General features: G+C 37.2%; 1 protein-coding gene across 1 annotated transcript; it reads right to left on the reverse strand.

Moving 5' to 3' along the window:
* Window positions 1-473: 473 nt before the first annotated feature.
* LOC140181270 (G-type lectin S-receptor-like serine/threonine-protein kinase SD1-1) lies at window positions 474-2,953 on the reverse strand. The gene is made up of 5 exons (XM_072224801.1): window positions 2,728-2,953; window positions 2,495-2,617; window positions 2,245-2,405; window positions 1,950-2,160; window positions 474-613 (listed from the first exon to the last, which is right to left on the reverse strand). Exons 1-5 carry the CDS (start codon window positions 2,951-2,953, stop codon window positions 474-476), a joined length of 861 nt encoding a protein of 286 aa, XP_072080902.1.
* Window positions 2,954-27,732: the final 24,779 nt, after the last annotated feature.

Consider the following 27,732-nt stretch of genomic DNA (forward strand, 5'->3'; position numbering starts at 1 on the left):
CAAAAAGGCTGGTGACCTTCTACCGGCCTAACCTTAAAAAAGGTAGACTTGAAACCATGAAAAGAATCTTCAAAAAGGCCAAAGATTCTACGCCCCTGTTGGGCCCTAAAAGACATGTAACCCTTCTTAGCCTTCCCTTGGCTAGAAGGGTTCATGAGCAGGAAGAGATAGAGAAAGACGTTCATTGAAAGTGGCAGTTTGAGGTACTCGCAAACCATCTCAAAGCACCGAACGGAGGCCCAACTATTCGGATGAAGATGCGACGGCGCAACGTCGCAGCGATTCAGTAAACTCATAACAAAAGGAGAAAAGGGTAAACGAAGCCCCAAAGTCGTGAACATAGGCTCATAAATCCACAGCCAATCAGCAACCCGTGGAGAAGCCAAGTTCTTTTGACAGACGCGCTCCCGACCAGCAGGGACATAGACCTGGTAAAACGCCTCCTCGAGACCCCCTCCACATAAGAGCCCTGATTATCGTAACTTCTGGATCCCCTCCTTGGTCATCTTAGAAGGAGTATCCCTCACATCGGAAGAGACCCAAGCATGATGGTTGACGAAGTCAGCCAAAGGGTGCTGGGCCTGACTCGAGAAAGCGAGACGCTTGTCCATACCTACAATGGGGGCACCACTCAGTCAACACGGGAAGTCGGAAACCCTCAAAATAAGAAAGCAAAAGAAAAACTATGAATCTCCCCCTAACCCCCTGCATACTAACCCAGAAACATGAACAAAAATCCAGAAAAACCCAGAAACACGAAAGCCAGTGGCACCCCCTCTAGAAGAAAAAGAAGACCCAAACATACACAAAGCAAATGCACAAAAGATAAGGAAAAACAACCAAAATAACAAAGAAGCCATAAGAGCTTACCAGAAGAAGTAGAACTTGCAAAGAAGGAATAGGGAGCAAGAATTCTTGAGGCAACGGCAGTGATAGGAATAGGAGCAACAACAGCGTAAAGAAAGGAAGGAGGAAGAGAAAGAAAAAGTAAAAAGGAGAGAGGGAGTTACGAAATAAAAGGAGGAGAGCATAACCGCCGAGGAAGAGCGCCAAAAGGCAGGGGCATATTTGCCATTTCACCCGCAATTTCAAATCATTGAAGCGATGGACATTTAATGCCCGGCGCCAAAACCAAGAAAGCAACACGAAAACCGAAAGACCAAACGAAAGGAAAACAAAACGCCACCAACAAGCTGCCGAGGAGAGAAGAAAATCTGCCACCTCAGCAAGACAAACGCGCTCAGCCACGAGCCCCAGACCTCAAGGCTGATGCGTTGGGGGCACTGTTACGGACTGACAGCCCAGATAAGTCGTCGGGTTGGGGCACTACCCCGCCCAAGCCCAAAAGACCATAGCGGATCTCTTCGGGTCGATTAGCTACAACCGACCCAAGGTCCAACCAACTCAACACGTCAAGCGCGCCATCGGTCGGGTCGGAACCCCCAGGGTCGACAACCGAAGTACCGACCCCGAGTACGGATGACCCGCACGCGTGGAATGTGACAGCTCAGCTCCTCAACCAATAGGCCAGGCCACTACTAGGCCCACCCAGCACAGCATATAAAAGGGGGAGGACAGCTCTCCCCCCAAGGTACGTCACATCCTTACCTCATTTTGCCACCCCTAGTACGGACTCTGACTTGATCGTTGGAGTGTCCTTGCAGGTGGCCACCCCCCCACTCTGTCTGCCTCCCGGTGCCGACCACACTCGCTCTACACCCGCTCGGGATCTCCCTCTCTCTCTCTCCTAGTCACCGCCCACCGACAACCCGATTACCCCAGGTAACGAACACCAAGAATGATATGAAATCGTGTATGCCAATCCAAAACCATTATTTGCATTTGATCTAGTAAGATGTACATGCAAGTCAAAATTTGCACATATTCAAAGCAAGAAGTTTTACAGCTAATATTAATTTTAACATGCATCTAAATTCTAGATTTTGTACCAAATATAAAAGCATCCAGGCTTTTATTAGGCATATATTCATATATAAGTACTTTCTCTTCATTCTGAATGCAATATCCTTGCAGTTTGATGCAATTACGATGCTGAAGTTTGGCAATTGATGTAATTTCATTCTTAAATTCTTTGATCCCTTGTCCATAACCGGTCAAGAGCCTCTTAACTGCTATTCTTTGTCCATTTTCCAATGTACCCTGCCATTTATCAATTGCAAATTAGCTTAAAATTTTTTCATTTTGCTATTCTAATATCCTTGAAAAAAGTAATATGTTTGTTACCTTAAACACAGATCCAAAACCACCTTCTCCAAGCTTGTTTTTGTCTGAAAAGTTATCAGTGCAAAAAGCTATAACTGATAGGTCATACAATAGAAGCTCTGGATCTTCCTCTTGTTTTTCCTTGATATGATCCATTAATTCTGCATTGGTCTCTAAATTATCTTAAGACAAGTTAACAATTACTCTCCATTATAAAGATAATAATTCAATAAGTTACTGCACAAGAAAAAAAGAAAGGAGAATTCTTTACCTTTTAGAGTGGCCTTTTTTCGTCCATTCCATATCAAACATGAAACGAAGAACATGCCATATAATACGCCAATTGTGACCCCAACTGCAATTCGTATCTTGCCCTTGCATCCATTTTTTGTCTCTTGAATTGTTTAATGTCATAGTACAAAACACAAAGATAAACCATGTGATATAATTTAGGATTAGAGAAAGATTAAGAGCAGTTTAAGGCCAGGTAAATGTATTACATACCTAACTCTGAAGCAGGAACTCTAATATAAAGATCTTGGCCTGCATCTGGTAGAATCCTCAAGTCATTAAGATCACCAAACCACAAAGCACAACCACTCCCTTCACCTCTAATATCCGAATTTGCATAAGCAACACAAGAACAATTTCTCAAGCATTTGTCTCTGCAGTCAACAAGGTTCATGCTCTGATTCAAGTACCAACAATTTTCAGTGTCTGGTACTTTCATCTTCTCATACTTAACAAACTCATCGCTTTCACATTTTAGCGGCTTGTCAAGCTAGTGTGTGAATTGTTTACATGTGCAAGCTAGTGTGTGATCTAGTGTGTGAATTTTATAAAACGGTGATCAAGCTAGTGTGTGATCTAGACGCAGCAAAGGACCAAAGGTCAAGAAAAGAGAAAATTGATTTTTGGTTATTATTTACATGTGCCACTTGTCGATTATACAAAGCGCCATTTGTCATTCAACAAACCTATACACTTGTCAGTCAACAAACCAATTACTCTTCTTTTATTATATATATATATATGTATATATATATATATATATACTAGCAGAAGACCCGTGCATCGCACGGATTGAAAATTTATATTTCTTTTTTTAGTCATTTTAGATTGTCATTTTTTACATTAATAAAAGTATTTTTGTTGCTCAATTTTTTATTTAAAGATAAAAAATTTAGAGTAAAAGACAAATAGGTCCTTGACCTTTTTAAATGTAGACATTTTCATCCCTCAAGATTTAAAAATACATTTAAATTCCTCACCTTGTAAAACGCGTGACAATTAGACCCCTCCGTCGAGTTAGAGTTCAAAACGGCAACGGAACATGCTGACCTGGAAGGGTAGAGTGTCAAGTGTCCGTTTTAGTTGCTGATGTGGCTGGAAAACAAATTTTTAATGGACAAATTAGTCCTTGGGGTTCAAAACGACGTCGTCTTTGTCAACTGTGAACAATTCCCATTAATCCCTCTTCCTTTCTTCAATCAAAACTTAAACTTTCCTCTTCTTTGAGCAGAAGAATCCAGATCATGAAAGGATCGAAGATTTCCCATCACAACAAATCCTGGGTTGAAGACATTTATTGGAACCATTTTCAATTCCTCCATTTCGCATAGTTTATGCCCAACACTTATAATCAACACCTTGTAAGTATCTTCTTCCTCACTTTTGTAAATCAACAAAAATTACATACCCTTTTAAGTGTGTGTAAGGAAATGAGTGATTTTTAATTTTGGAATGTGGGGAAAATTGAATTTGGGGATTTTAGTTCATGCACGGTGTCTACATACTCTTTTTGCTCCATTGATTAATTTTTTTCCTTCAATTTGTTTCAACTATGTTATTTGCAATGTAGGGTTTGTGTTTAGGTTCTATAGAAAGAATTTTTGTTTAATTCACTGTTGTTTTAAGTTCTGCAAGAAGTGATTCTACAACTAGAAAATTGCTATATAATTGAAAAGGTTTGAGCTTGCATTGTAGTAGAAGAAAAGTATGCATCAACATTGTAGGTTCTGCCCTTACTATGATCCTCATTGTGAATGGTGACAATGTTTAAATCTTTCTAATTGAAGGAGAAACTAAAACAAAAGAAAATAATAAAGTGGAGAAGTAGAAAATAATATGTGGGTTGTTCCTGCATAATTATTTTGGTGGTGGTTATTCAATCACTAGCTATACTTGAGATATATAATGGTAAATGTAATATTTCATGACATGACATCATGGCATCGTGATCTATGTTCTGGGTTTACCTAGTAGGGTTTGAGTTACATTGTGTTTGGAGTTATGTTGCCTACACCAAGATCTCGCTCCCATGCATTGAATGGAGTGACAAGATTTAGCCTTCCACTACCTGTTAGCCTGAATCAAGTTTTTGTTGCTTTTTCCATTCATTCATGTTCAGGGGATTTTTGCTTTTTTCCATTCATTCCTACTTTTTCTCATAGCTGGAATTTAAATTTTGACTATAGGCACTTCCCAAAGCATTTTATGGTAATTTGAATAAGAAGCTGCCAGAAAATTTGAGCCTTCGAGATCCTGATGGTGCCCTGTGGAATATAGAGTTGGCAACAAGAGGTAGATGATACTTTATACTTCACACACGGTTGGAAACAGTTTGTGAAAGATCATTCCTGAACCTCGAGATCTCAGAATCCGAAAGGGATTTGTGAAGGTGAACCGTTTTGGACATGATATTGGCTACTTCAAAAGAAAGAATGTCAATGGTTACCTTATCGTTGTTCTTGATGGTGCTGCTATGTTGCTGCTGCTTCTTCTTTTCCGAAGAAGTTTCTAGAAGAAGGGCGTGGAGAGAGGACCAAAGTGGTGTCGTTTTTGGAGAGTGTGAAGAGAGATGTAAGGTTGGCAGCTAGGGTTTCTGAACGGCGGATGAAATCGGCGTAGGAGAGGTGGCGGCCGGTGGCAGAGTCGATGAGAGTGTTGACGGAGTCGGACCAAGGTGAGTTGCGACGGAGAGAGAGAACGTATGATGGCCACAAGGACTAATTTGTCCATTAAAAAATTGTTCTCCATCCACATCAGCAACCAAAACGGACACCTGACACTCTACCCTTCCAGGTCAGCATGTTCCGTTGCCGTTTTGAACTCCAACTCGACGGAGGGGTCTCATTGTCACGCGTTTTACAAGGTGAGGGATTTAAATGTATTTGTAAATCTTGAGGGACAAAAATGTCCATGTTTAAAAAGGTCAGGGACCTATTTGTCTTTTACTCAAAAATTTATTTATTCTATCACTACTCAAAATACATAAGTATCATTTCTTAATCTATCATAATTTGTAATTTTTTTTAATTAAGACCAAATTTATACTCATTCTTTCTATTCTTATTTTTCAAAACATTCACTTGAATGTCAGTATACTATTTGATGAGCACTTAGAATTGGATAAAGAAATCCTACTATTTGATGAGCACTTAGAATTGGCTAAAGAAATCCTACCTCACAGTATATTGTATCATATTCAACTTCATAAATTATGCGACAACAAATACAATTTAAACATATAAACTACACAATTTAAAAGATAAAACATAAATAAAAACCATAACCAATATCATTTATGTAAAATTCTTTGATTTATTGTGTTAAAATAATTTATTTCTTAGATAAAAAAATTATTTTACAAAAATATAAGTTATCATTTTTCAATGCTAATGAAAGTCTATAAAATTCAAAAGATCCAGTGCATAAAAAGATGAAGAACTTAAAGATTTGAAAAAATTACTATTTTAACCTTTGATTTTATTTATTTGTTGATTGAAAAAAAAGAGAGAAAGAATAAATGTCCGAAATCTCTCATCAAACTTATTTTTCAAGATGAAAAAAAGAAATACAAAAATAAAAATAACTTTTTTTCAACTTGAACTATCCTTCAAATCTCTTAACCATTGCCTTTTAATTTAAATCCTAACTTAGTTTAAAGAAAGCACTATAGAGAACTTTTTGCTTTTGGACGTTGCTTTTTGCTTTCCCTTTTATTTAAAAGGTAAAGCAAATTTGAAAAATAGAGAGTAGTATTCCAAAAATACTTCCTAATGTGCCTCTAAATTTTTTTCAACCTATCAAATTCAACAAATCATGTTGACTTATACTACTATTACTAAAAATATCTATCCAACCAACAAAGACATAAAATTGAAGTAGTACAGAGTTGTAAAATAACAATAAAAAAAAGAGGTCAACTCAAACAACAATTGCAAAAAATAAAAAATGCATGTGTAGAAAATGCAAATTTCTAATAGCCTCATACCACTCTAGTCTAGCTCTATATTAAAATTTTAAAAAACATGAATTCTCAAAGGGTGTTTACAGTCAACAAATACTCTCTTCCTCTTTTTTTCTCTTTCTTAATTTCCAACCATAATTAAATCATGAATCCCAGTGGATAAGCTTATGGCATAATGAATCATCTTAAAAAATGACACAGGTAAAGTAATAACTTTAATGGTTTAAAAAAAAGGTGATATGAGTAATTGGTGCACGAATTTGTTACATGTCAATGTCAATATTACTATTTCTCACAAATTCGCACAACTAACCAGCAAGTGCACTGGGTCATCCAAGTAATACCTTACGTGAGTAAGGGTCGAATCCCATGGAGATTGTTGGTTTGAATCAATCTATGGTTATCTTGTAAATCCTAGTCAGGAAGTCAATAGAATATTTATCAGTTTGAATTGCGAAAAATAAAAGAGTACAAATTAAATACTTGTTATGCAGTAATGGAGAATGTGTTGGAGTTTTGGAGATGCTTTGTCTTCTGAATCTCTGCTTTCCTCTGTCTTCTTGTTCACGCACGCACGTTCCTCCTATGGCAGGCTGTGTGTTGGTGGATCACCGTCGTCAATGGCTACCATCCGTCCTCTCAGTGAAAATAATCCAGGTGCGCTGTCACCGCACGGCTAATCATCTGTCGGTTCTCGATCATACCGGAATAGGATTTGCTATCCTTTTGCGTCTGTCACTACGCCTAGCACTCGCGAGTTTGAAGCTCGTCACAGTCATCCAATCCCTGAATCCTACACGGAATACCACAGACAAGGTTTAGACTTTCCGGATTCTCATGAATGCTGCCAATGGATTCTAGCCTATACCACAAAGATTCTGATTAAGGAATCCAAGAGATGTTCATCCAATCGAACGTAGAACGGAGGTGGTTGTCAGGCACGCGTTCATAGATTGAGGATGGTGATGAGTGTCACGGATCATCACATCCATCATATTGAAGTGCGAATAAACATCTTAGATAGAAACAAGCGTGTTTGAATAGAAAACAGAAATAGTTGCATTAATTCATCGAAACACAGCAGAGAGTCTCACCCCCAACAATGGAGTTTAGAGACTCATGCTGTCAAAGAGTACAAATTTCAGATCTAAAATGTCATGAGGTACAAAATAAATCTCTAAAAGTTGTTTAAATACTAAACTAGTAACCTAGGTTTACAGAAAATGAGTAAACTATGATAGATAGTGCAGAAATCCACTTCTGGGGCCCACTTGGTGTGTGCTGGGGCTGAGACTTAAGCTTCTCACGTGCTTGGGCTGTTTTGGGTGTTCAATGCCAGGTTGTAACCTGTTTCTGGCGTTGAACTCCAACTTGTAACCTGTTTCTGGCGCTGGACGCCAGACTGCAGCATGGAACTGGCGTTGAACGCCAGTTTACATTGTCTATTATTGAGAAAAGTATGGACTATTATATATTACTGGAAAGCCCTGGATGTCTACTTTCCAACGCAATTAGAAGCGCGCCAATTGGACTCTTGTAGCTCCAGAAAATCTATTCCGAGTGCAGAGAGGTCAGAATCCAACAGCATCAGCAGTCCTTTTTCAGCCTTAATCAGATTTTTGCTCAGCTCTCTCAATTTCAGTCAGAAAATACCTGAAATTATAGAAAAATACACAAACTCATAGTAAAGTCCAGAAATATAAATTTTTCCTAGAAATTAATGAAAATAAACTAAAAACTAACTAAAACATACTAAAAACTATATGAAATTAACCCCAAAAAGCGTATAAAATATCCGCTCATCACAACACCAAACTTAAACTGTTGCTTGTCCCCAAGCAAGTAGATAAATAAAATAGAATACGAATAAGTCAAGAAGCAATAATATCTCAGAGTTTTTGAGTGAAGCTCAGATTCTAATTAGATGAGCGGGACTAGTAGCTTTTTGCTTCCGAATAGTTTTGGCGTCTCACTTTATCCATTGAAGCTCAGAATGATTGGCATCTATAGGAATTCAGAATTCAGATAGTGTTATTGATTCTCCTAGTTCAATGTGTTGATTCTTGAACACAGTTACTTTATGAGTCTTGGCCGTGGCCCTAAGCACTTTGTTTTTCAGTATTACCACCGGATACATAAATGCTACAGACACATAATTGGGTGAACCTTTTCAGATTGTGACTCAGCTTTGCTAAAGTCCCCAATTAGAGGTGTCCAGGGTTCTTAAGCACACTCTTCTTTTTGCTTTGGACCTTGACTTTAACTGCTCAGTCTCAAGTTTTCACTTGACACCTTCACGCCACAAGCACATGGTTAGGGACAGCTTGGTTTAGCCGCTTAGACCAGGATTTGATTCCCTTAGGCCCTCCTATCCACTGATGCTTAAAGCCTTGGATCCTTTTTATTACCCTTGCCTTTTGGTTTTAAGGGCTATTGGCTTTTTGCTCTTGCCTCTTGGTTTTAAGAGCTTTTGGCTTTTTCTGCTTGCTTTTTCTTTTTCTTTCTATATATATATATATATATATATATATATTTTTCGCAAGCTTCCTGTATTCACTGCTTTTTCTTGCTTCAAGAATCAATTATTGATTTTTCAGATTATCAATAACATGTCTCATGTTCATTATTCTTTCAAGAGCCAACATATACATTCAAGAACATCAAATTCCAAAGACATATGCACTGTTCAAGCATTCATTCAGAAGACAGAAAGCATTGTCACCACATGTAAATAATTAGAATTTTTCTTATTAAAAACTCGAAAAATATTGCCTCTTATTCTAAAGAAATTCTTCTATTTTATTCATGTTTAATGATGATGAGAAAATTAAATTATAGCTTAATTGGAGCTAAAATCAAAATATAAATACTAATTACTAATATTTATATATATAACTTCTAAGGTAAAATTCAAATAAAATAATTATCACAGAGTTAAGGCTAAGATTAGAACTCAACAACCTTGAAGTTGGGAAGTGGATGTTCCTCTAGTCTGTGGGGTGCTTGGTCCTTCAAGAGATAACATCTGACGCTTCAATTCCTTTAAATCACGCCCTTGCTCTTCTTGTTCCCTGAGCAGTTTGCAGAGCATGCTGTTTTGATTTTGCTGTTCTTCTTTTATTTGGTTCATAGCTTCTTGCAACTTAGTAACAGATGCTTCAAGATGTTCCCAATATTCAAATTGAGGAATCTCTGGGAGAATTTCTTGCGCCCTCCTCTTGATGGGGTCATCCTGCACTTGTTGTTTTTCCATTGTGATTTTAGTGATTGGTTGCTCCACTGAGATGTACTCTGTTATTCCCATCTTTACTCCAGTATCTTTGCTGAGCATAGAGATTAAGCTTGGATAAGCCAGCCTGGCATCTTTGGAGTTTTTGTTTGCAAGTATGTAAAATTCAGTTGGAATCAGTTGATGAACTTCCACTTCTTTTCCCAGCATAATGCAATGGATCATCACTGCTCTTTTAACGGTGACTTCAGAACGGTTGCTAGTGGGCAATATAGAACGCCCAATGAAGTCCAGCCATCCTCTGGCGACTGGTTTGAAATCTTCTCTCTTGAGTTGATTTGGGACACCCTTGCTGCTGGTGGTCCACCTGGCTCCAGGGATGCATATATCCTCTAGAATCTTATCCAGGCCCTTGTTTGTTCTCATCATCCTCCTATTGAAGGAGTCTGGGTCATCTTTCAGCTGAGGTAGCTTAAAGATCTCCCTGATTTTGTCAGGGTGGATGTGAACAATCTTTCCTCTGACCAAAGTCCAATAGTTATAGAGGGCAATTCCAGATATTCTCTGCCTGTCTGTTTGCCACAGATTAGCGTAGAATTCCTGAACCATATTCCTTCCCACTTTTGTTTCAGGATTAGCTAGGATTTCCCAGTTCCTGTTTCGAATCTGCTCTTGGATCTCCGGATATTCATCTTCTTTCAGATTGAACTTGACTTCCGGGATCACTGATCTTAGACTCATTATTTTGGAGTAATAGTCTGAATGTTCTTTGGTTAAGAACTTTCCTTGATTCCAAAGTGGTTTTGGAATACTCTCTTTCTTGCCTCTTGGAGTGGGTTGTTTTCCTTTAGGAGCCATGATCTCAGTGGGTATAATTTAGTATCACGGATAAACACACCAAACTTAGAGGTTTGCTTGTCCTCAAGCAAAAGAAAAGAAAGAAGAGGGATAGAAGGAGAGCTAGTGTCGAATAGTGGATGAGAGGAGGGAGGCCGAATGTGGATTTAAAAAGGGAGGGGGGATGGGTTTTCGAAAATTTTAAAAAAGATAAGATAGGAGATATGATTTAAAAATAATTAAGTATGATATGGAAAGATGTGGTTTAAAATTGAAAAGATATGAAAGATATCTGAAAAAGATAAATTTGGATTGAAAAAAGAGATAATGTGGAGATTTGAAAAAGATATTGATGAGTTGAAAAGATTTTAGAAGGAAAAGAGATATATTTGTTTTGGAAAATTTGAAAAAGAGTTGGATTGGATTAAAAAAAAATTTGTGTTTATAGATTAAGATACATTTGATATTTTTAAAGTAGGGTTTTTAGAAATTAGGGTTTTTAGAAATTAGGGTTTGTAACATGTTTATGCAAGAAATCATGAATTGAAACATGAAAATTAAAATTAAAATGAAAAATGTGAAGTAAAAACGAATTTACCTCCTCCCCACCATCCTGGCATTAAACGCCCAAATGCTGCATGTTTTGGGCGTTTAACGCCCAAATGCTGCTTCTCCTGGGCGTTCAACGCCCAGCTGTTGCTTCTTTCTGGCGTTGAACGCCAGGAACTCCTTTGTCACTGGGCGTTTTTCTGAACACCCAGGATGCTGTCAATCTGGTGTTAAACGCCCAAAAGCTGCTTCTTTCTGGCGTTTAACACCCAGATGGCTATCATTACTGGCGTTAAACGCCCAGTAGATGCTCCTTTTGGGCGTTTAATGCCCAGCTGTGCCTCTTACTGGCGTTTTCTTGCCAGTGAGCTCTTTTTCTCTGTTTTGGGTGCTGAATCCTTCTGTAACTCTGTGAACCTATGCAATTGACTCTTTACCTTATTAAGGGTGAACTTTATATAAACAAATAAATTCAAGAATAGGGCAAAATAACAGAAAAAGTTTTCCCAATGGCTGGGTTGCCTCCCAGCAAGCGCTTCTTTATTGTCTTTAGCTGGACCTTGCTGAGCTTTTAATCTAGCCTCAGCCTTGAGCACTCTTGCTCAACATTGCTTTCAAGATAGTGTTTGATTCTCTGTCCATTAACAATAAACTTCTTATCAGAATCAATGTCTTGAAGCTCCACATAACCATATGGTGATACACTTGAAATCACATATGGTCCCCTCCACCGGGATTTCAGTTTCCCAGGGAATAGCCTGAGCCTAGAGTTAAACAACAGAACCTTTTGTCCTGGTTCAAAGACTCTAGTTGACAGCTTTCTGTCATGCCATCTTTTTGATTTCTCCTTATAAAGCTTGGCATTTTCGAAAGCAGTGAGTCTAAATTCCTCTAGCTCATTTAGCTGGAGTAATCTTTTTTCTCCGGCTAATTTGGCATCAAAGTTTAGGAATCTGGTTGCCCAGTAGGCCTTATGTTCCAGTTCCACAGGCAGATGACATGCCTTACCATACACAAGCTGGTATGGAGAGGTTCCTATAGGAGTTTTGAATGCTGTTCTGTATGCCCACAGAGCATCATCCAACCCTTTTGCCCAATCCTTTCTACGGATACTTACAGTCTGTTCCAGGATTCTTTTTAGTTCTCTATTAGAGACTTTAGCTTGTCCATTTGTATGTGGATGATATGGAGTGGCCACCTTGTGGCTAATCCCATACCTGACCATAGCAGAGTAAAGCTGTTTATTGCAGAAGTGAGTGCCCCATCACTGATTAGTACTCTAGGGACACCAAACCTGCTGAAGATATGTTTCTGGAGGAACTTCAGCACTGTCTTAGTATCATTAGTGGGTGTGGCAATGGCCTCTACCCATTTTGATACATAATCGACTGCCACCAGAATATAAGTGTTTGAGTATGATGGTGGGAAAGGTCCCATGAAGTCAATTCCCCATACATCAAACAACTCAATCTCCAAGATCCCTTGTTGAGGCATGGCGTAACCATGAGGCAGATTACCAGCTCTTTGGCAGCTGTCACAATTACGTACAAACTCTCGGGAATCTCTATACAAGGTAGGCCAGTAGAAGCCACATTGGAGGACCTTGGTGGCTGTTCGCTCACCTCCGAAATGGCCTCCATATTGTGATCCATGGCAATGCCATAGGATCTTCTGTGCTTCTTCTCTAGGCACACACCTACGGATTATTCCGTCTGCACATCTCTTAAAGAGATAAGGTTCATCCCACAAGTAGTACTTTGCATCAGTAATTAATTTTTTCTTTTGTTGCCTGCTGTACTCCTTGGGTATGAACCTTGCAGCTTTATAGTTTGCAATATCTGCAAACCATGGTGTTTCCTAAATGGCGAATAAATGCTCATCCGAAAAGGTTTCAGAGATCTCAAAAGAGGGAGGGGACACCCCTTCTATTGGCTCTATCCAGGATAGATGATCTGCCACTTGGTTCTCTGTCCCTTTTCTGTCTCTTATTTCTATATCAAACTCTTGCAGAAGCAACACCCATCTTATAAGCCTGAATTTTGAATCCTGCTTTGAGAGCAGATATTTAAGAGCAGCATGGTCAGTGTACACAATCACTTTTGATCCTACCAAGTATGATCTAAACTTGTCAATGGCATAAACCACTGCAAGCAATTCTTTTTCTGTGGTTGTGTAATTTTTCTGAGCATCATTTAAAACACGGCTAGCATAATAAATGACATGCAGAAGCTTGTCATGCCTTTGCCCCAGTACTGCACCAATGGCGTGATCACTGGCATCACATATTAGTTCAAATGGTAATGTCCAATCTGGTGCAGAAATAACTGGTGCTGTGACCAGCTTAGCTTTCAGCGTCTCAAACGCTTGCAGACACTCAGTGTCAAATATAAACGGCGTGTCAGCAGCTAGCAGATTGCTCAGGAGTTTTGCAATTTTTGAAAAATCTTTTATAAACCTCCTGTAGAATCCTGCATGCCCTAGAAAGCTTCTGATTGCCTTAACATTAGCAGATGGTGGTAATTTTTCAATTACTTCCACTTTAGCTTTATCCACCTTTATTCCCTTGTTTAAAATTTTATGCCCAAGGTCAATTCCTTCAGTCACCATAAAGTGACATTTTTTCCAGTTTAAAACTAGGTTAGTCTTTTGGCATCTTTTCAGAACAAGTGCTAAATGGTTAAGGCAGGAGCTGAATGAGTCTCCAAATACTGAAAAGTCATCCATGAAGACTTCCAGAAATTTCTCTACCATATCAGAAAAAATAGAGAGCATGCACCTCTGAAAGGTTGCAGGTGCATTACACAGACCAAAAGGCATCCTTCTGTAAGCAAACACTCCAGAAGGACATGTGAATGCTGTTTTCTCTTGGTCCTGAGGATCTACTGCAATTTGGTTATAACCTGAATAGCCATCCAAAAAGTAGTAGTATTCATGACCTGCTAGTCTCTCTAGCATCTGGTCTATGAATGGTAAAGGAAAATGATCCTTTCTGGTGGCTGTATTGAGCCTTCTGTAGTCAATACACATGCGCCACCCTGTAACTGTTCTTGTAGGAACCAGTTCATTCTTTTCATTATGAACCACTGTCATACCTCCCTTTTTGGGGACAACTTGAACAGGGCTCACCCAGGGGCTATCGGAGATAGGATAAATAATCCCAGCCTCTAGTAGCTTTGTGACCTCTTTCTGCACCACTTCCTTCATGGCTGGATTTAGCCACCTCTGTGGTTGAACCACTGGCTTAGCATCATCCTCCAATAGGATCTTGTTCATGCATCTAGCTGGGCTTATGTCCTTGAGGTCACTTATGGACTACCCAAGAGCTGTTTTGTGTGTCCTTAGCACCTGAATTAGTGCTTCCTCTTCCAGTGGATTTAAAGTAGAGCTTATGATCACCGGAAAAGTGTCACCTTCTCCCAGAAATGCATATTTCAGAGATGGTGGTAATGGTTTGAGCTCGGGTTTAGGAGGTGTTTCCTCTTCCTGAGGAAGTTTCAGAAGTTCTTTCAATTCTTCTGAATCCTCCATATCAGGCTGAACATCTTTAAAAATGTCTTCCAGCTCTGATTCGAGACTCTCAGCCATGTTGATCTCCTCTACCAAAGAGTCAATAAGATCAACTTTCATGCAGTCTTTGGGTGTGTCTGGATGCTGCATGGCTTTGACAGCATTTAACTTGAACTCATCCTCATTGACCCTCAGGGTTACTTCCCCCTTTTGGACATCAATGAGAGTTCGTCCAGTTGCTAGGAAAGGTCTTCCTAGAATGAGAGTAGCACTCTTGTGCTCTTCCATTTCCAACACCACAAAGTCAGTGGGAAAGGCGAATGGCCCAACCCTGACAATCATGTCCTCAATCACGCCTGATGGGTTTTTAATGGAGCCATCAGCAAGTTGGAGACATATCCGGGTTGGTTTGACTTCTTCAGTTAAACCAAGCTTTCTGATAGTGGATGCAGGTATTAGGTTGATGCTTGCTCCAAGATCACATAAGGCTGTCTTGGTGCAATTACCCTCTAATGTGCATGGTATCAGAAAGCTCCCGGTATTCTTAAGCTTTTCTGGGAAGCTTTTTCAGAATGACTGCACTACATTCTTCAGTGAGGAGAACTCTTTCAGTTTCTCTCCAATCCTTCTTATGACTCAAGATCTCTTTCATGAACTTGGCATAAGAAGGTATTTGCTCAAGTGCCTCTGCAAACAGAATCTTTATTTCAAGAGTCCGGAGATAGTCTGCAAAGCGAGCAAATTGCTTATCCTGCTCCTCTTTGCGGAGTTTTTGAGGATAAGGCATCTTGTCTTTGTATTCCTCAACCTTAGTTCTTGCAGGTTTACTTCCTACAGAGGTGGTTGGGGAAGCCTTTTTAGAGGGGTTGTTATTAGCACTTGTGTATGTCTGATCCCTCACTGGCATTTGAATGCCAGAGTCAGAAGCTGGAGTGGCATTGGACGCCAACTCCTTACTTGTTCCTGGCGTTTGAACGCCAGAATTGAGCTTTCATTGGGCGTTTGACGCCATATCCTTGCTTGTTTCTAGCGTTTGAACGCCAGAGTTATTCCTCTCTGGGCTCTTACTGTCCTCAGAGGGATTGTGAATAGCAGTTTGTTCATTTCTTGGCTTCCTGCTGCTTTGAAGTGAGGTATTTAATGTTTTCCCACTTCTTAATTGAACTGCTTGGCATTCTTCTGTTATTTGTTTTGATAACTGCTGTTCTGTTTGCTTCAACTGTACTTCCATATTTATATTAGCCTTTCTTGTATCTTGTAATATCTCCTTGAATTCGGCCAGCTATTTTGTTAGAAAATCTAATTGCTGATTGAATTCAGTAAGTTGTTCTGTAGGACTGAGTTCAGCAGTTACTGTTTTAGCCTCTTCTTTCATGGAAGATTCACTGCTTAGGTACAGATGCTGATTTCTGGCAACTGTATCAATGAGCTCTTGAGCTTCTTCAATTGTCTTTCTCATGTGTATAGACCCACCAGCTGAGTGGTCTAGAGAAGTCTGAGCTTTCTCTGTAAGCCCATAATAGAAGATGTCTAACTGCACCCATTCTGAAAATATTTCAGAGGGGCATTTTCTTAGCATCTCTCTGTATCTCTCCCAGGCATCATAAAGAGGTTCATTATCTCCTTGTTTAAAGCCTTGGATGTCCAGCCTTAGCTGTGTTATCCGTTTGGGAGGGAAGTATTGATTCAGGAATTTTTCTGATAGCTGTTTCCATGTCTTTATGCTAGCTTTAGGCTGGTTATTTAACCACCTCTTAGCTTGATCTTTTACAGCAAATGGAAACAGTAATAATCTGTAGACATCCTGATCTACTTCCTTATCATGGACTGTGTCAGCAATTTGTAAAAACTGTGCCAGAAACTCTGTAGGTTCTTCCTGTGGAAGACCGGAATACTGGCAACTTTGCTGCACCATGATAATGAGCTGAGGATTCAACTCAAAGCTACTGACTCCAATGGAGGGTATACAGATACTGCTCCCATATGAAGCAGTACTGGGGTTAGCATATGACCCCAGAGTCCTTCTGGACTGTTCACTTCCACTTAGGTCCATGATGGAGAAAAGGGAGTTGATGTGAATTGTAAATAGAATAATATATATATATATATATATATATATATATATATATATATATATATATATATATATATATATATATATATATATATATATATATTAGAAATTAAATATAAATTTTGAAAATAAAAAATTTAAAACTAAAGTAATTACTTAATTAAGAAGATTTGAAAAACTTTGGATATGATTTTTGAAAAAGATTTTAAATTTTGAAATAAAAATCTGAATTTTAAAAGTAAATTTTGAAAATTTGCTTCAAAATAGTGAGAAAAGATATTTTTGAATTCAAAGAGGAAAGAGAAAAACAATAAGATAGCACAAGACTTAAAATTTTTAGATCTAATGCTCCTTGTTTTCGAAAATTTTGGAGGGAAAACACCAAGGAATACCAAACTTAAAAATTTTAAGATTGAGACACAAGAAAAACTCAAGAACACTTTGAAGACTCACAAGAACAACAAGAACATGAAGAAAGAACACCAAACTTAAAATTTTTAGAAAACCAAACTAAAATTTTCGAAAATTATAAAAAGATTAACAAGAAAATACCAAAGTTAGAGTTTGGCACAAGATTTAATCAAAGAAAAATTATTTTAAAGGAAAAAGATTTTAAAAAGATACCCAATTACCAAGAACATAGACCAACGCTCTAGCCAATTGGGCAGTAAATGTAACACTTGTTTTAAAGAAGTATTTTTAATAACTAAGAATAAATTTTTTTTGCAAATTAATGTTTTGAAAAAGCACAAGAAAAATAAGAAAAATTAAAGATCAAACAAGTAAAATAAACAAGAACAACTTGAAGATTAAGAAAGAACAATGAACACAAATTCAAAAATTTAAAAGAAAATAAAAACATGCAATTGACACCAAACTTAAAATATGAAACTAAACTCAAACAGAAAAACTCAATTATCAGTTAATAAAATTTTCGAAAAATTTAAAAAGAGAAAATAAGGATTTAAAAAAAAAGTTCAACCAAAAACAATAATAGCAGACTCTAAACCAAAAAGAAAATTTTTTTCTAATCTAAGCAACAAAATAAACCGTCAGTTGTCCAAACTCGAACAATCCCTGGCAACGGCGCCAAAAACTTGGTGCACGAATTTGTTACATGTTAATGTCAATATTACTATTTCTCACAAATTCGCACAACTAACCAGCAAGTGCACTGGGTCGTCCAAGTAATACCTTACGTGAGTAAGGGTCGAATCCCACGGAGATTGTTGGTTTGAATCAATCTATGGTTATCTTGTAAATCTTAGTCAGGAAGCCAATAGAATATTTATCAGATTGAATTGCGAAAAATAAAAGAGTACCAATTAAATACTTGTTATGCAGTAATAGAGAATGTGTTGGAGTTTTGGAGATGCTTTGTCTTCTAAATCTATGCTTTCCTCTGTCTTCTTGTTCACGCATGCACGTTCCTCCTATGGCAGGCTGTGTGTTGGTGGATCATCGTTGTCAATGGCTACCATCCGTCCTCTCAGTGAAAATAATCCAGGTGCGCTGTCACCGCACGGCTAATCATCTGTCGATTCTCGATCATACCAGAATTGGATTTGCTATCCTTTTGCGTCTGTCACTACACCCAGCACTCGCGAGTTTGAAACTCGTCACAGTCATCCAATCCCTGAATCCTACTCGGAATACCACAGACAAGGTTTAGACTTTCCGGATTCTCATGAATGCTGCCAATGGATTCTAGCCTATACCACGAAGATTCTGATTAAGGAATCCAAGAGATGTTCATCCAATTGAAGGTAGAACGGAGGTGGTTGTCAGGCATGCATTCATAGATTGAGGATGGTGATGAGTGTCACGGATCATCACATCCATCATATTGAAGTGCGAATAAACATCTTAGATAGAAACAAGCATGTTTGAATAGAAAACAGAAATAGTTGCATTAATTCATCGAAACACAGCAGAGCTCCTCACCCCCAACAATGGAGTTTAGAGACTCATGCCGTCAAAGAGTACAAAGTTCAGATCTAAAATGTCATGAGGTACAAAATAAATCTCTAAAAGTTGTTTAAATACTAAACTAGTAACCTAGGTTTACAGAAAATGAGTAAACTATGATAGATAGTGTAGAAATCCACTTCTGGGGCCCACTTGGTGTGTGCTGGGGCTGAGACTTAAGCTTCTCACGTGCTTGGGCTGTTTTGGGCATTCAATGCCAGGTTGTAATCTGTTTCTGGCATTGAACTCCAACTTGTAACCTGTTTCTGGCGCTGGACGCCAGACTACAGCATAGAACTGGCGTTGAACACCAGTTTACGTCGTCTATCCTTGAGCAAAGTATGGACTATTATATATTGCTGGAAAGCCCTGGATGTCTACTTTCCAACGCAATTGGAAGCACGCCAATTGGACTTCTGTAGCTTCAGAAAATCTATTTCGAGTGCAGAGAGGTCAGAATCCAACAGCATCAGCAGTCCTTTTTCAGCCTGAATCAGATTTTTGCTCAGCTCCCTCAATTTCAGCCAGAAAATACCTGAAATTATAGAAAAACACACAAAATCATAGTAAAGTCCAGAAATATAAATTTTACCTAGAAATTAAGAAAAATAAACTAAAAACTAACTAAAACATACTAAAAACTATATGAAATTAACCCCAAAAAGCGTATAAAACATCCGCTCATCAGTAATATAATTATATAGGTGACTTAACAACTGTACAAATAATTATTCAGAATCACAAAATCAAAATATAAGAAAAGTGCTTCATCACATATACTTGACCCTCTGACAAAATCATAGGCCTCCGAACAGTAACTTGTATTTTGCACCTCTGTCAATACACAAGATAATTTGTATCAAATTTGGCATCACTGACCAAGAAAAAAAATATATAATTGGCACATTAAATGAAATAACAGTTCGAAAAATAAAAAGGACAAAATATAAGACAAACTACAAAGAGCCAAACATTAAATACAAAAAAATCCAAGAGTAGATTAAAGTGAGAATGAAATAAGGACACAACATGCTAAATTTCACATGTTTAAGAGTTACAAACAACAAAGAAAACACCCCAAATCAACCCAAGAACAATGCATTTAAAAGATTAGACCATAATATATTAATTGAGGCATGCTTGGAACACAAGAACTCACAGATTCATCAATTAAAATCAACATCATAGAAATTGGGAAGAGCTGACCACTAAAATTGGAAATAGTCCTAAGCCTAATCACCCTAACCTTAAGACTCAATGTTTCCTTCTCAAGATTAATTTTATTTATCATATTCATGGGAGTTCTCATTTTGAAATGGGATGAAAAAGATGAAGAAAAATCAGACTACATTTAATGAAACAAACTCTATTAGAAAATACAATGGGCCAGATAAAAGTGAAAAAATTCTGAATCAACCAATGAAAGATAGTAACCCAATCTCAATTAAACGTAAATGGAGCAAAAATATAACATCTCTCTTATCTAATATCCAATTATCTATCTCATTTTTATTAGTTCTAATGTTTATAATATATGAAGTGAGATTATTTTCTTAAACTCAAATTGGTCATAGACGTCAAATATTAATAAATTTATAGATCAATTGCCAATGCTTAATACGCCACAATAACTTAACTCAATCAACTTTAAACCAATAAAAATCGATATCATGCAAAGTCACCTCATAAAAATGCTTCCACAATACATGTTTCAAATGGCAAAAATACATAAACAAAAGGTGAAATAAAAAAGAAACACAACAACATTTCATCTAATCTACATCCGACACATGCATAACTCTGAATCCCAGACCTACAGAACTTATTCAACCTAATTCCTAAATTGTGAAAAATAACATACTAACTTCTTTTAGGAAATATGAATAAAAAACAGTGAACATTCCATACAAACAAACTAACCCATTTAATATTAGAACAAAATAAAGCCAAAAAAAACCAAAATGGGCGAAGCCAGAAAGCAAATCCTAAAAGCTAACCTTTAAAAAATAAACAGAATGGGCGAAACTTAAACTGACCTACAAAAAGTGATCCACACTAAAACCCTTCACCGTAAAACAAATGACCTTCAAGTTGCTGTCCTCCTCCATACTCTACACTTCATAATTTTAAGACCTGTATATTTGTCCGGTGATTGAAAAATTTTTCAACATAAATTCTCATTTTCTTGAGTAGCAATAGGCATTTTAATAAAAGAGAATGCATTAAAATCAAAAGAAAGCCAAAACACAGGATGTTCTTTGTTACTTTTATTTGAACAACTGGAGTATTAAATTGAATCCATTTAGAGTAACCAAATTCTTCAGCTACTGAAAACAACTGTTTCATCGTTGCAAAAAAATATAAAAGAGCAAAGGTTAGCACCATATGTTTAGATCATGTCTTGAAATGACATAAAAGGATAACTTTCATCATTGCATCTACCTTTCAAGTTTTAGCAGTAATTTAATTTACAAAAGTTACATGTAATAAAATGAGTACATGATTTCAAATCATAAATTATGCGAGATACCTTTTTTGTTAATTATAAGGTGCAAGCAAGGAATATCCTTATGCAATCTCAGGAACCATGTTTGTCCTCTATCAAGCATTTCTTTTTCATTAGATTCTGCAAAAGCATTTGGATAACAGAGCCATAAAAAACAAATTTCCTTTCCAACTTCTTCTGCATAATTGTTTCAATAAAAATAGGTAAGACATCTATTTGTAAAGCAAATATGCATTAAAAATACAAAGTAAATAATTTCTTCCGTAATATTTCATGTTTTCGAGAGGAAATAATGTCATTTCTAAATTATTCCAATACAAAAGGCCCATCGCACATACCCAATAATATCAGTATCAATTTTGCTTTTTGTTCTTTTCTTCCATGCGTGTATCTAATATATATCACTTGCACAAATATTTAGCCGAATTCCAATCAAATAGTAACTGATTGTCAAATTTAATTGAACAAATCATGAACATTTTTGTACCAATACAAATGGGAGTTCCATAATATTCAATCACCAACCAATTTTCCATTTTAATTCAAGAAAAAAGAAACGAAGACCACATTGCATAAGACTAACTATTGAACCAAATTAGAGACGATAAAAAGAATTCAGAGGCAAATAAGAAAAATCCTGATCTCAGGCTTTGAAACTACAAAAATTCATCCAACTCCCCCTATTGTTCCTTTTTGCTAGAGAGACCAAAAAACAAAGTAATAAAATAAATTTCATCTCAGATTAAAAAAAAGTGAGAGACTGTAAATTTAATGGCCAAATAACATTAAACCAGTTAGAATCAAAATTTACAGAAGATAGTGTATAAATTACCTAAATTTTTTTATTTTGGACATCAAGAAGGGTTATTAAATAATTACTACTAACATACATGCAAGAAATAGCTTGGGGAATCTTCTAAGCAAAGAAATCAAATAAATTTTATATCAAAAAATACTTTAAATACCTGAGAAAAATAGAAAAAAAAGAATAAAAAATTAAATTCAAACAGAATGAAAAGATTAAATAAAAAAAGATTAGCAAAAAAAAACATATGAATTAATAAGAATAGTAAGTTCAAATTACACTAACCAATATAACTTATCCCCTTACAAAGATACTTATGAATGACGAAATCAAAACAAAAGCAAATGAACAAACCTTCAATTTCTCATGAGCTTCATTCATAAAATTTTCCAGCATTCCTTTATTTGGTGAGTATTATTTATATAACTGAAATATGATCAAGTAATAACCATGTGTTTAGATTGAATGCCAATTTATAGAAAATAGTAACAAAAGAGTAAGAATAATAACACTTTTTTATATTAAAAAATGTTGCTGCATTGTTTCTTTTATATGATTGAATTCATTTGCTTAGCTTAAGATTTTAGAATAGTAAAAATAAATCAATAAAGCAATTAGAAGGTAGCAGAAATACTTACATCAAATGCCTTGGACTCAAATTGTTTTTTATTTGCATGTTCTCACAGATTCACCAAAGAGTATTGCCTACTCATCATATCTATTGAAATCAGATGTTGTTCACATAGTGTAAGACCTTGAATATGCTACATCTGAGTATTTGCAACCTATAGAAATTGTACAATGATAAAAATGAAATTTTCATGTATCAATGTTCAAAGAATTGAAAAAGAAGCTCACACATTGTTGGATCAATAAAAGTAATGAACTTGACACAAAAGCAATCTCTTCAACAAAGAAAACGACCATACAGACAGAAAATACAGAACAAAGAATAAAAGGAGCATCTTTTTCCCATTAATTGAGAAGTTATTTTATCTTTTAATTGAAAATCTTAAAAGTTCTTTCCCTCCATCAATAAGTAGGGCACAACTATAACCCATTAACCACAATTATAAGGAAGCTAAGGTAACATAACTATATGATGCCAGATCTACAGTCTATAGTTCAACAAACCAATAAAGCAAGCAAACAACATAACCATATGCAACGTTCTCAGCAACAAAAACAACAATTAAATTAAAACAAAAAGATAAAATGAAGCAAATCAGTTTAAACAAATCAAAATAAGATTTTAGGTAAAGAAATAACAGTGCACTATATTCCATCAGAATAAGAAGTAAGAAAAAGTTCTAGATGTACTTTTCTAGTGGCTTGCCTCTGCAAGGAGCTCCTACTTTGATCTGACCTAAATCCAAACACACACACACACATGAAACAAACTAAAAGAAGGGAAACAAATGTTCTGAAATAACAGAAGATTAGGGGAAAAAATTAATATTTTTTTTAATTTTGAAATTAAAAAATTTACCTTTGCCTCACAGTCGATAACATCTTCAATGGCAAGATATCTACCACCATTCTTCTCTTCCAGCTCCAACGGTGAATCTCTCCACCGATTAGCTTTCCGGCATCACGACCTTGCTACCAAGCTGCTTCCTCTTCGCTTACAGCAGCATGATTTAGTGCATCTAAAACCGACAATGGTCAGTAAAAAAGAAAGCTAAATAGTTATATCCAAATTAGTTGAGCCTTCTAAATAAGAAGAACATAGCGAAAAGAGAACGATGACCGAGCAGCAGTAGAAGAAACACATACCGTAGTAACCATATTTGACATTGGCATGAGAGCTTCTTCTCCACTGTAAAAGCCATGTTCGCCTCTGCTCCTGAAGCTCACTTCTCGTTGTCTGCCTCCTCTTCTCTCAGATCTTGCTCTCCTCTTCATCCTCTGTAGAATGTAATCCCAAGTAAATCCTAATCCTCTAGCATCCACCCAAAGAGGTGCTAATCTATGTAGAACAGAATCAGCAAATGCCCAACCTGCCACAAGAAAAGTTCCATTAACACTGAAATAAGGATTAGAGATGCACGGAAATACAAGAAAGAAGTACAAAGGCTGCTGATATGGGAAAGTGAACATCACTTCCATGATATATTCATGGATTGCCAAGACAAAACTTTTTCTTTCTGCAAAACTCAAAGAATATTGATCTTGCAAACCAATCAAGTTACCAATAATTGGCTTCGAATATGAGACACAAATAGTTAGATTTAGATGAGAAACAATTAAGGCCTTAAAAATTACAACAGTAGATGAAGAAGACAAGGAACTAACCCCTTTATTACCAGAGAAGTGGCTTTTCTTGTCAACTGAGACACAATATAAGCAGGCAGAAGATCAGACCGAATTTTAAAAAGCCAATGTGAATAATAGTTGTAAGGGATACATAGAGAAATTTTTAACACACAGGATATCCTTACCTACAAAATCCTGCAAGGCAAAAGAATTTTCACCAGAGCACAATGCTTCCAAAGCGTACCTAAAACACCAGCATTGTGATCTCCAGAGAGTCCCGATATCTGATTCCCATTTGTTTAGTATTGTAAAGGCAAAACATCATTTGAAGAAGTATATAATTTCACGGAATGGGAATAAACATTTTCAAAACTATCAATATTTCCATTGTTGGGTTGATTATGGATATCACTTGAAGGATCAATCATAGCTCGACGACATCCACCACTCCCCAACACAGCTTCATCTTGCAGAGCCTCACACTTTCCACTGCAGTCGCAAAGACACAAACAATAACTACCAATGAGAAATCACATTCCAAAATCAACACATTCATTACATTCTAATTCTAAAACTATTAATAATTTGTAGCTCATGCCAACCCATCATTCACCTCCAAATCAAAAAAAGGAATCTCAATCAGTTGCATGGTGATTATGCTTATCAGGGGCTGGATCAGATCCAGAAGCTCCTTGCACGGTGCCTCCATTTGGAAACCTGAAACAAAATTAAAAAAAAAAAAACCCTAAGAGGAAGTAGGCCAGAGAGAGAGAACACACCGGCCAAAGGTCACACTCACCGCCTCAGAGGGAGAACTCCCTTCCCGTCGAGCCCTCCTCGACCCCGTTATAGTCCATCTTGCCTCTTTGACTCCTCATCACCCTCTTTTTCTAATCATTCCGCTGCTGCTGCGTTTGAGAGGGAGAGTCACAACCTCAGGAGGAGAAGTCTCGACCTGTCCTCCGCCCTATTATAGCCCATCTCGGCTGTGAGTCTTCATCGCCCTTTTCCACTGCTCATTCTGCCGCTGCTGCATTTGGGATGGATAGAGAGAACTTTGAGACATTAGAGTTTCGAAGAGAGAGAGAATGTGATTACACGGAAGATCAAGGAAACCAAGCCTTATTCTTTATTTTTTATTCCAAAAAACTCAATTAATCTCTTATATATTTTCATATACCAACAGATCACAGTATATATAATAGTAATTAACATTTATTTGAAACAAAACCAAAGAAATCCTTAAAAAAACGATGACGAAGCATTCGATATCTAAGCTGTTCTGGTGCGCGAACATTTGGAATTAAAGGACTTCTGCTGTGTTCGGGCCACTTTTCCAGCCCCTCATCCGAGGTCTACCATTTCAATCGCGAACTCGCCACAATGGTTTCCGCCGTGGCCTCCGCAATGCCTCCGGATACTGTTCTGAGGGGTCATTGGCGGCAGAAAACAGCGATGAAACTCGGTAACGTTTGCCTTTAGGGCTTCCGTCGCCAGCCCCCCTTCTCTTTGACTGGACCAGATCCCGATTCCGCTGGGCATATACCGGCATTTTGAGTAATTAAAGAAATCGTTTCTTCCTCTTCATAGATGTTGTCGGTGTCACTGCAGCCGTTTACAGCATCCGTCCATTGAGATCAATAATGTTCCTAGAGAGATATCGCAGAGCAGCATTGAGAGAATAGCCAGATTTGAAGAGAAACCCGAACTAAAGGGAGGAAAACGGGGTTGAAGGGCTAGGGTTTCAGAGTAAGAAAAACATCGAGAAAGAAGGAGAGTGTGTATCTCAAGCAAAAGCAAAGGATGGTAGAATGCAAAAAAGGATCGAGAAGCAAAGAACTGGGTTTGAGAGTCAGAGCAACACTGTGAGAGAGAAAGTGAGAAAATGAGAGAGAAAGAGAGTGTCACACAGAGGAGAGGGAAAGATCGAGGTCACAACACCGACGAAAATGATCCAGGCCAGAAGGAGAGAATAGCCAATCGAGAAGAGAACGAAGGGAACGAGGGGATTAGGGTTTTTGAGAGAGATAGAGAGAGGAGAGACAACGTCAAATGAAAGATAGAGAATGGAGAAAGAAGATGAGGGCAAGGTTTTGAAAACCGGACCGATCATCAAACTGCTCTAGTTACTGGTTTATTGGTTTATTGGTCTAACCGGTCCAACCGGTGGTTCAACCGAAAAAATTGTTTTAGAATAAAATAATAAATAAATTATAAATAAACATCCTAAAATATCTTCCAAATTTAAAATACTACAAAAAATCATCAACCAAATTCATATGATTTTATCAAAATGCAAACTCAAAAGTTAAATAGTAAAAAGTAATATCTAAATATTAAATTTTGACTTTGAGGGTTAACAGGATCACTTAACACCTCAGATTCTAATTTAGAAACGTCAGAAGACAAAGGATTATCAATTTCAAAAGAATCTTAAGCTAGTTCAGTTAGAAAATGTTGATCATTCTGTGGTATTATGCTAACTGAACATGAACCTGAACCTTGCAAGATGACCTTTTCGGTTTAATCTTAGGCGCGTTGCGTTCATCTGTTGTAAGAGAGCTCTCTTAGCAACAGATTTTTCTTGCTGAGCAAGCCATAAACGGGATCTAGTGTTGTTTCCAAGTTGAGGTATCAACATAACAAGTAGTCATTGAATAAGAAAGCATAACATATCACCAACTACCTATACACTTTGACTCTCCTTCCACTACCATCATCATCATTCATCAGTTTATTTATATATGACATTAGCAGGTAGCTACCCTAATCATTCAACAACAACCAACATTTGATTTGATTTTCATTTTTAGCATTTAGCAACAACCATTACAAAACAGCAGCATAACAACAATAGTACCATAACAAAACAGCAGCATAACAACAACAGCAGCTTAACAAGTCATTAATCACAAATTCCAAATTCAAAACACTGATCAATGATCACACAATCACAGTGCCATAACAAAACATCATCATAACAACAACAGCAGCACAACAAGGGGAAAAGAACAATGAAAGTCACAAAAGAAATTAGCAACCATATTTCTGTTTCGTGCATTTAATTACTCATAAACAAAACTCAACTCCACCTGAATTGTTAATTTAACCTTGGTCTTAGCAATTCTGCCTACAGCAATTCTGTCTAGTGCCTACAACATTCAACAATATTGCAAAACAGAGTAAGTTTCCACTTTCTAGCATTAACAAAACACCAAAACACTAAAACGGAGTAACAAATTAGGTGTTCTGGACTAAAACAGAGTAAGTTTCCAGCATATTAGGTGTTCTGGACTAAAACAGAGTAACAAATTAACAATTACAAAGCAGCAAAACAATAAAACACCAATATTAGGTGTTCTGGAATCAGAACCATACATTCTAAGAAGACAGAAGAACGAAGAACGCAGACCCAAGACCCAAGATGAATTGAAGAATTATGGAACGAAAATTGAAGAAGAAGTTCAGAGAAGATGAAGACGAGGAGTCACTCACCTGGGTTCGAGAGGCCAGCGAAGACGAAGAG

The sequence above is a fragment of the Arachis hypogaea genome, chromosome 18, assembly GCF_003086295.3.
Source record: "Arachis hypogaea cultivar Tifrunner chromosome 18, arahy.Tifrunner.gnm2.J5K5, whole genome shotgun sequence".
Classification (NCBI taxonomy): domain Eukaryota; kingdom Viridiplantae; phylum Streptophyta; class Magnoliopsida; order Fabales; family Fabaceae; genus Arachis; species Arachis hypogaea.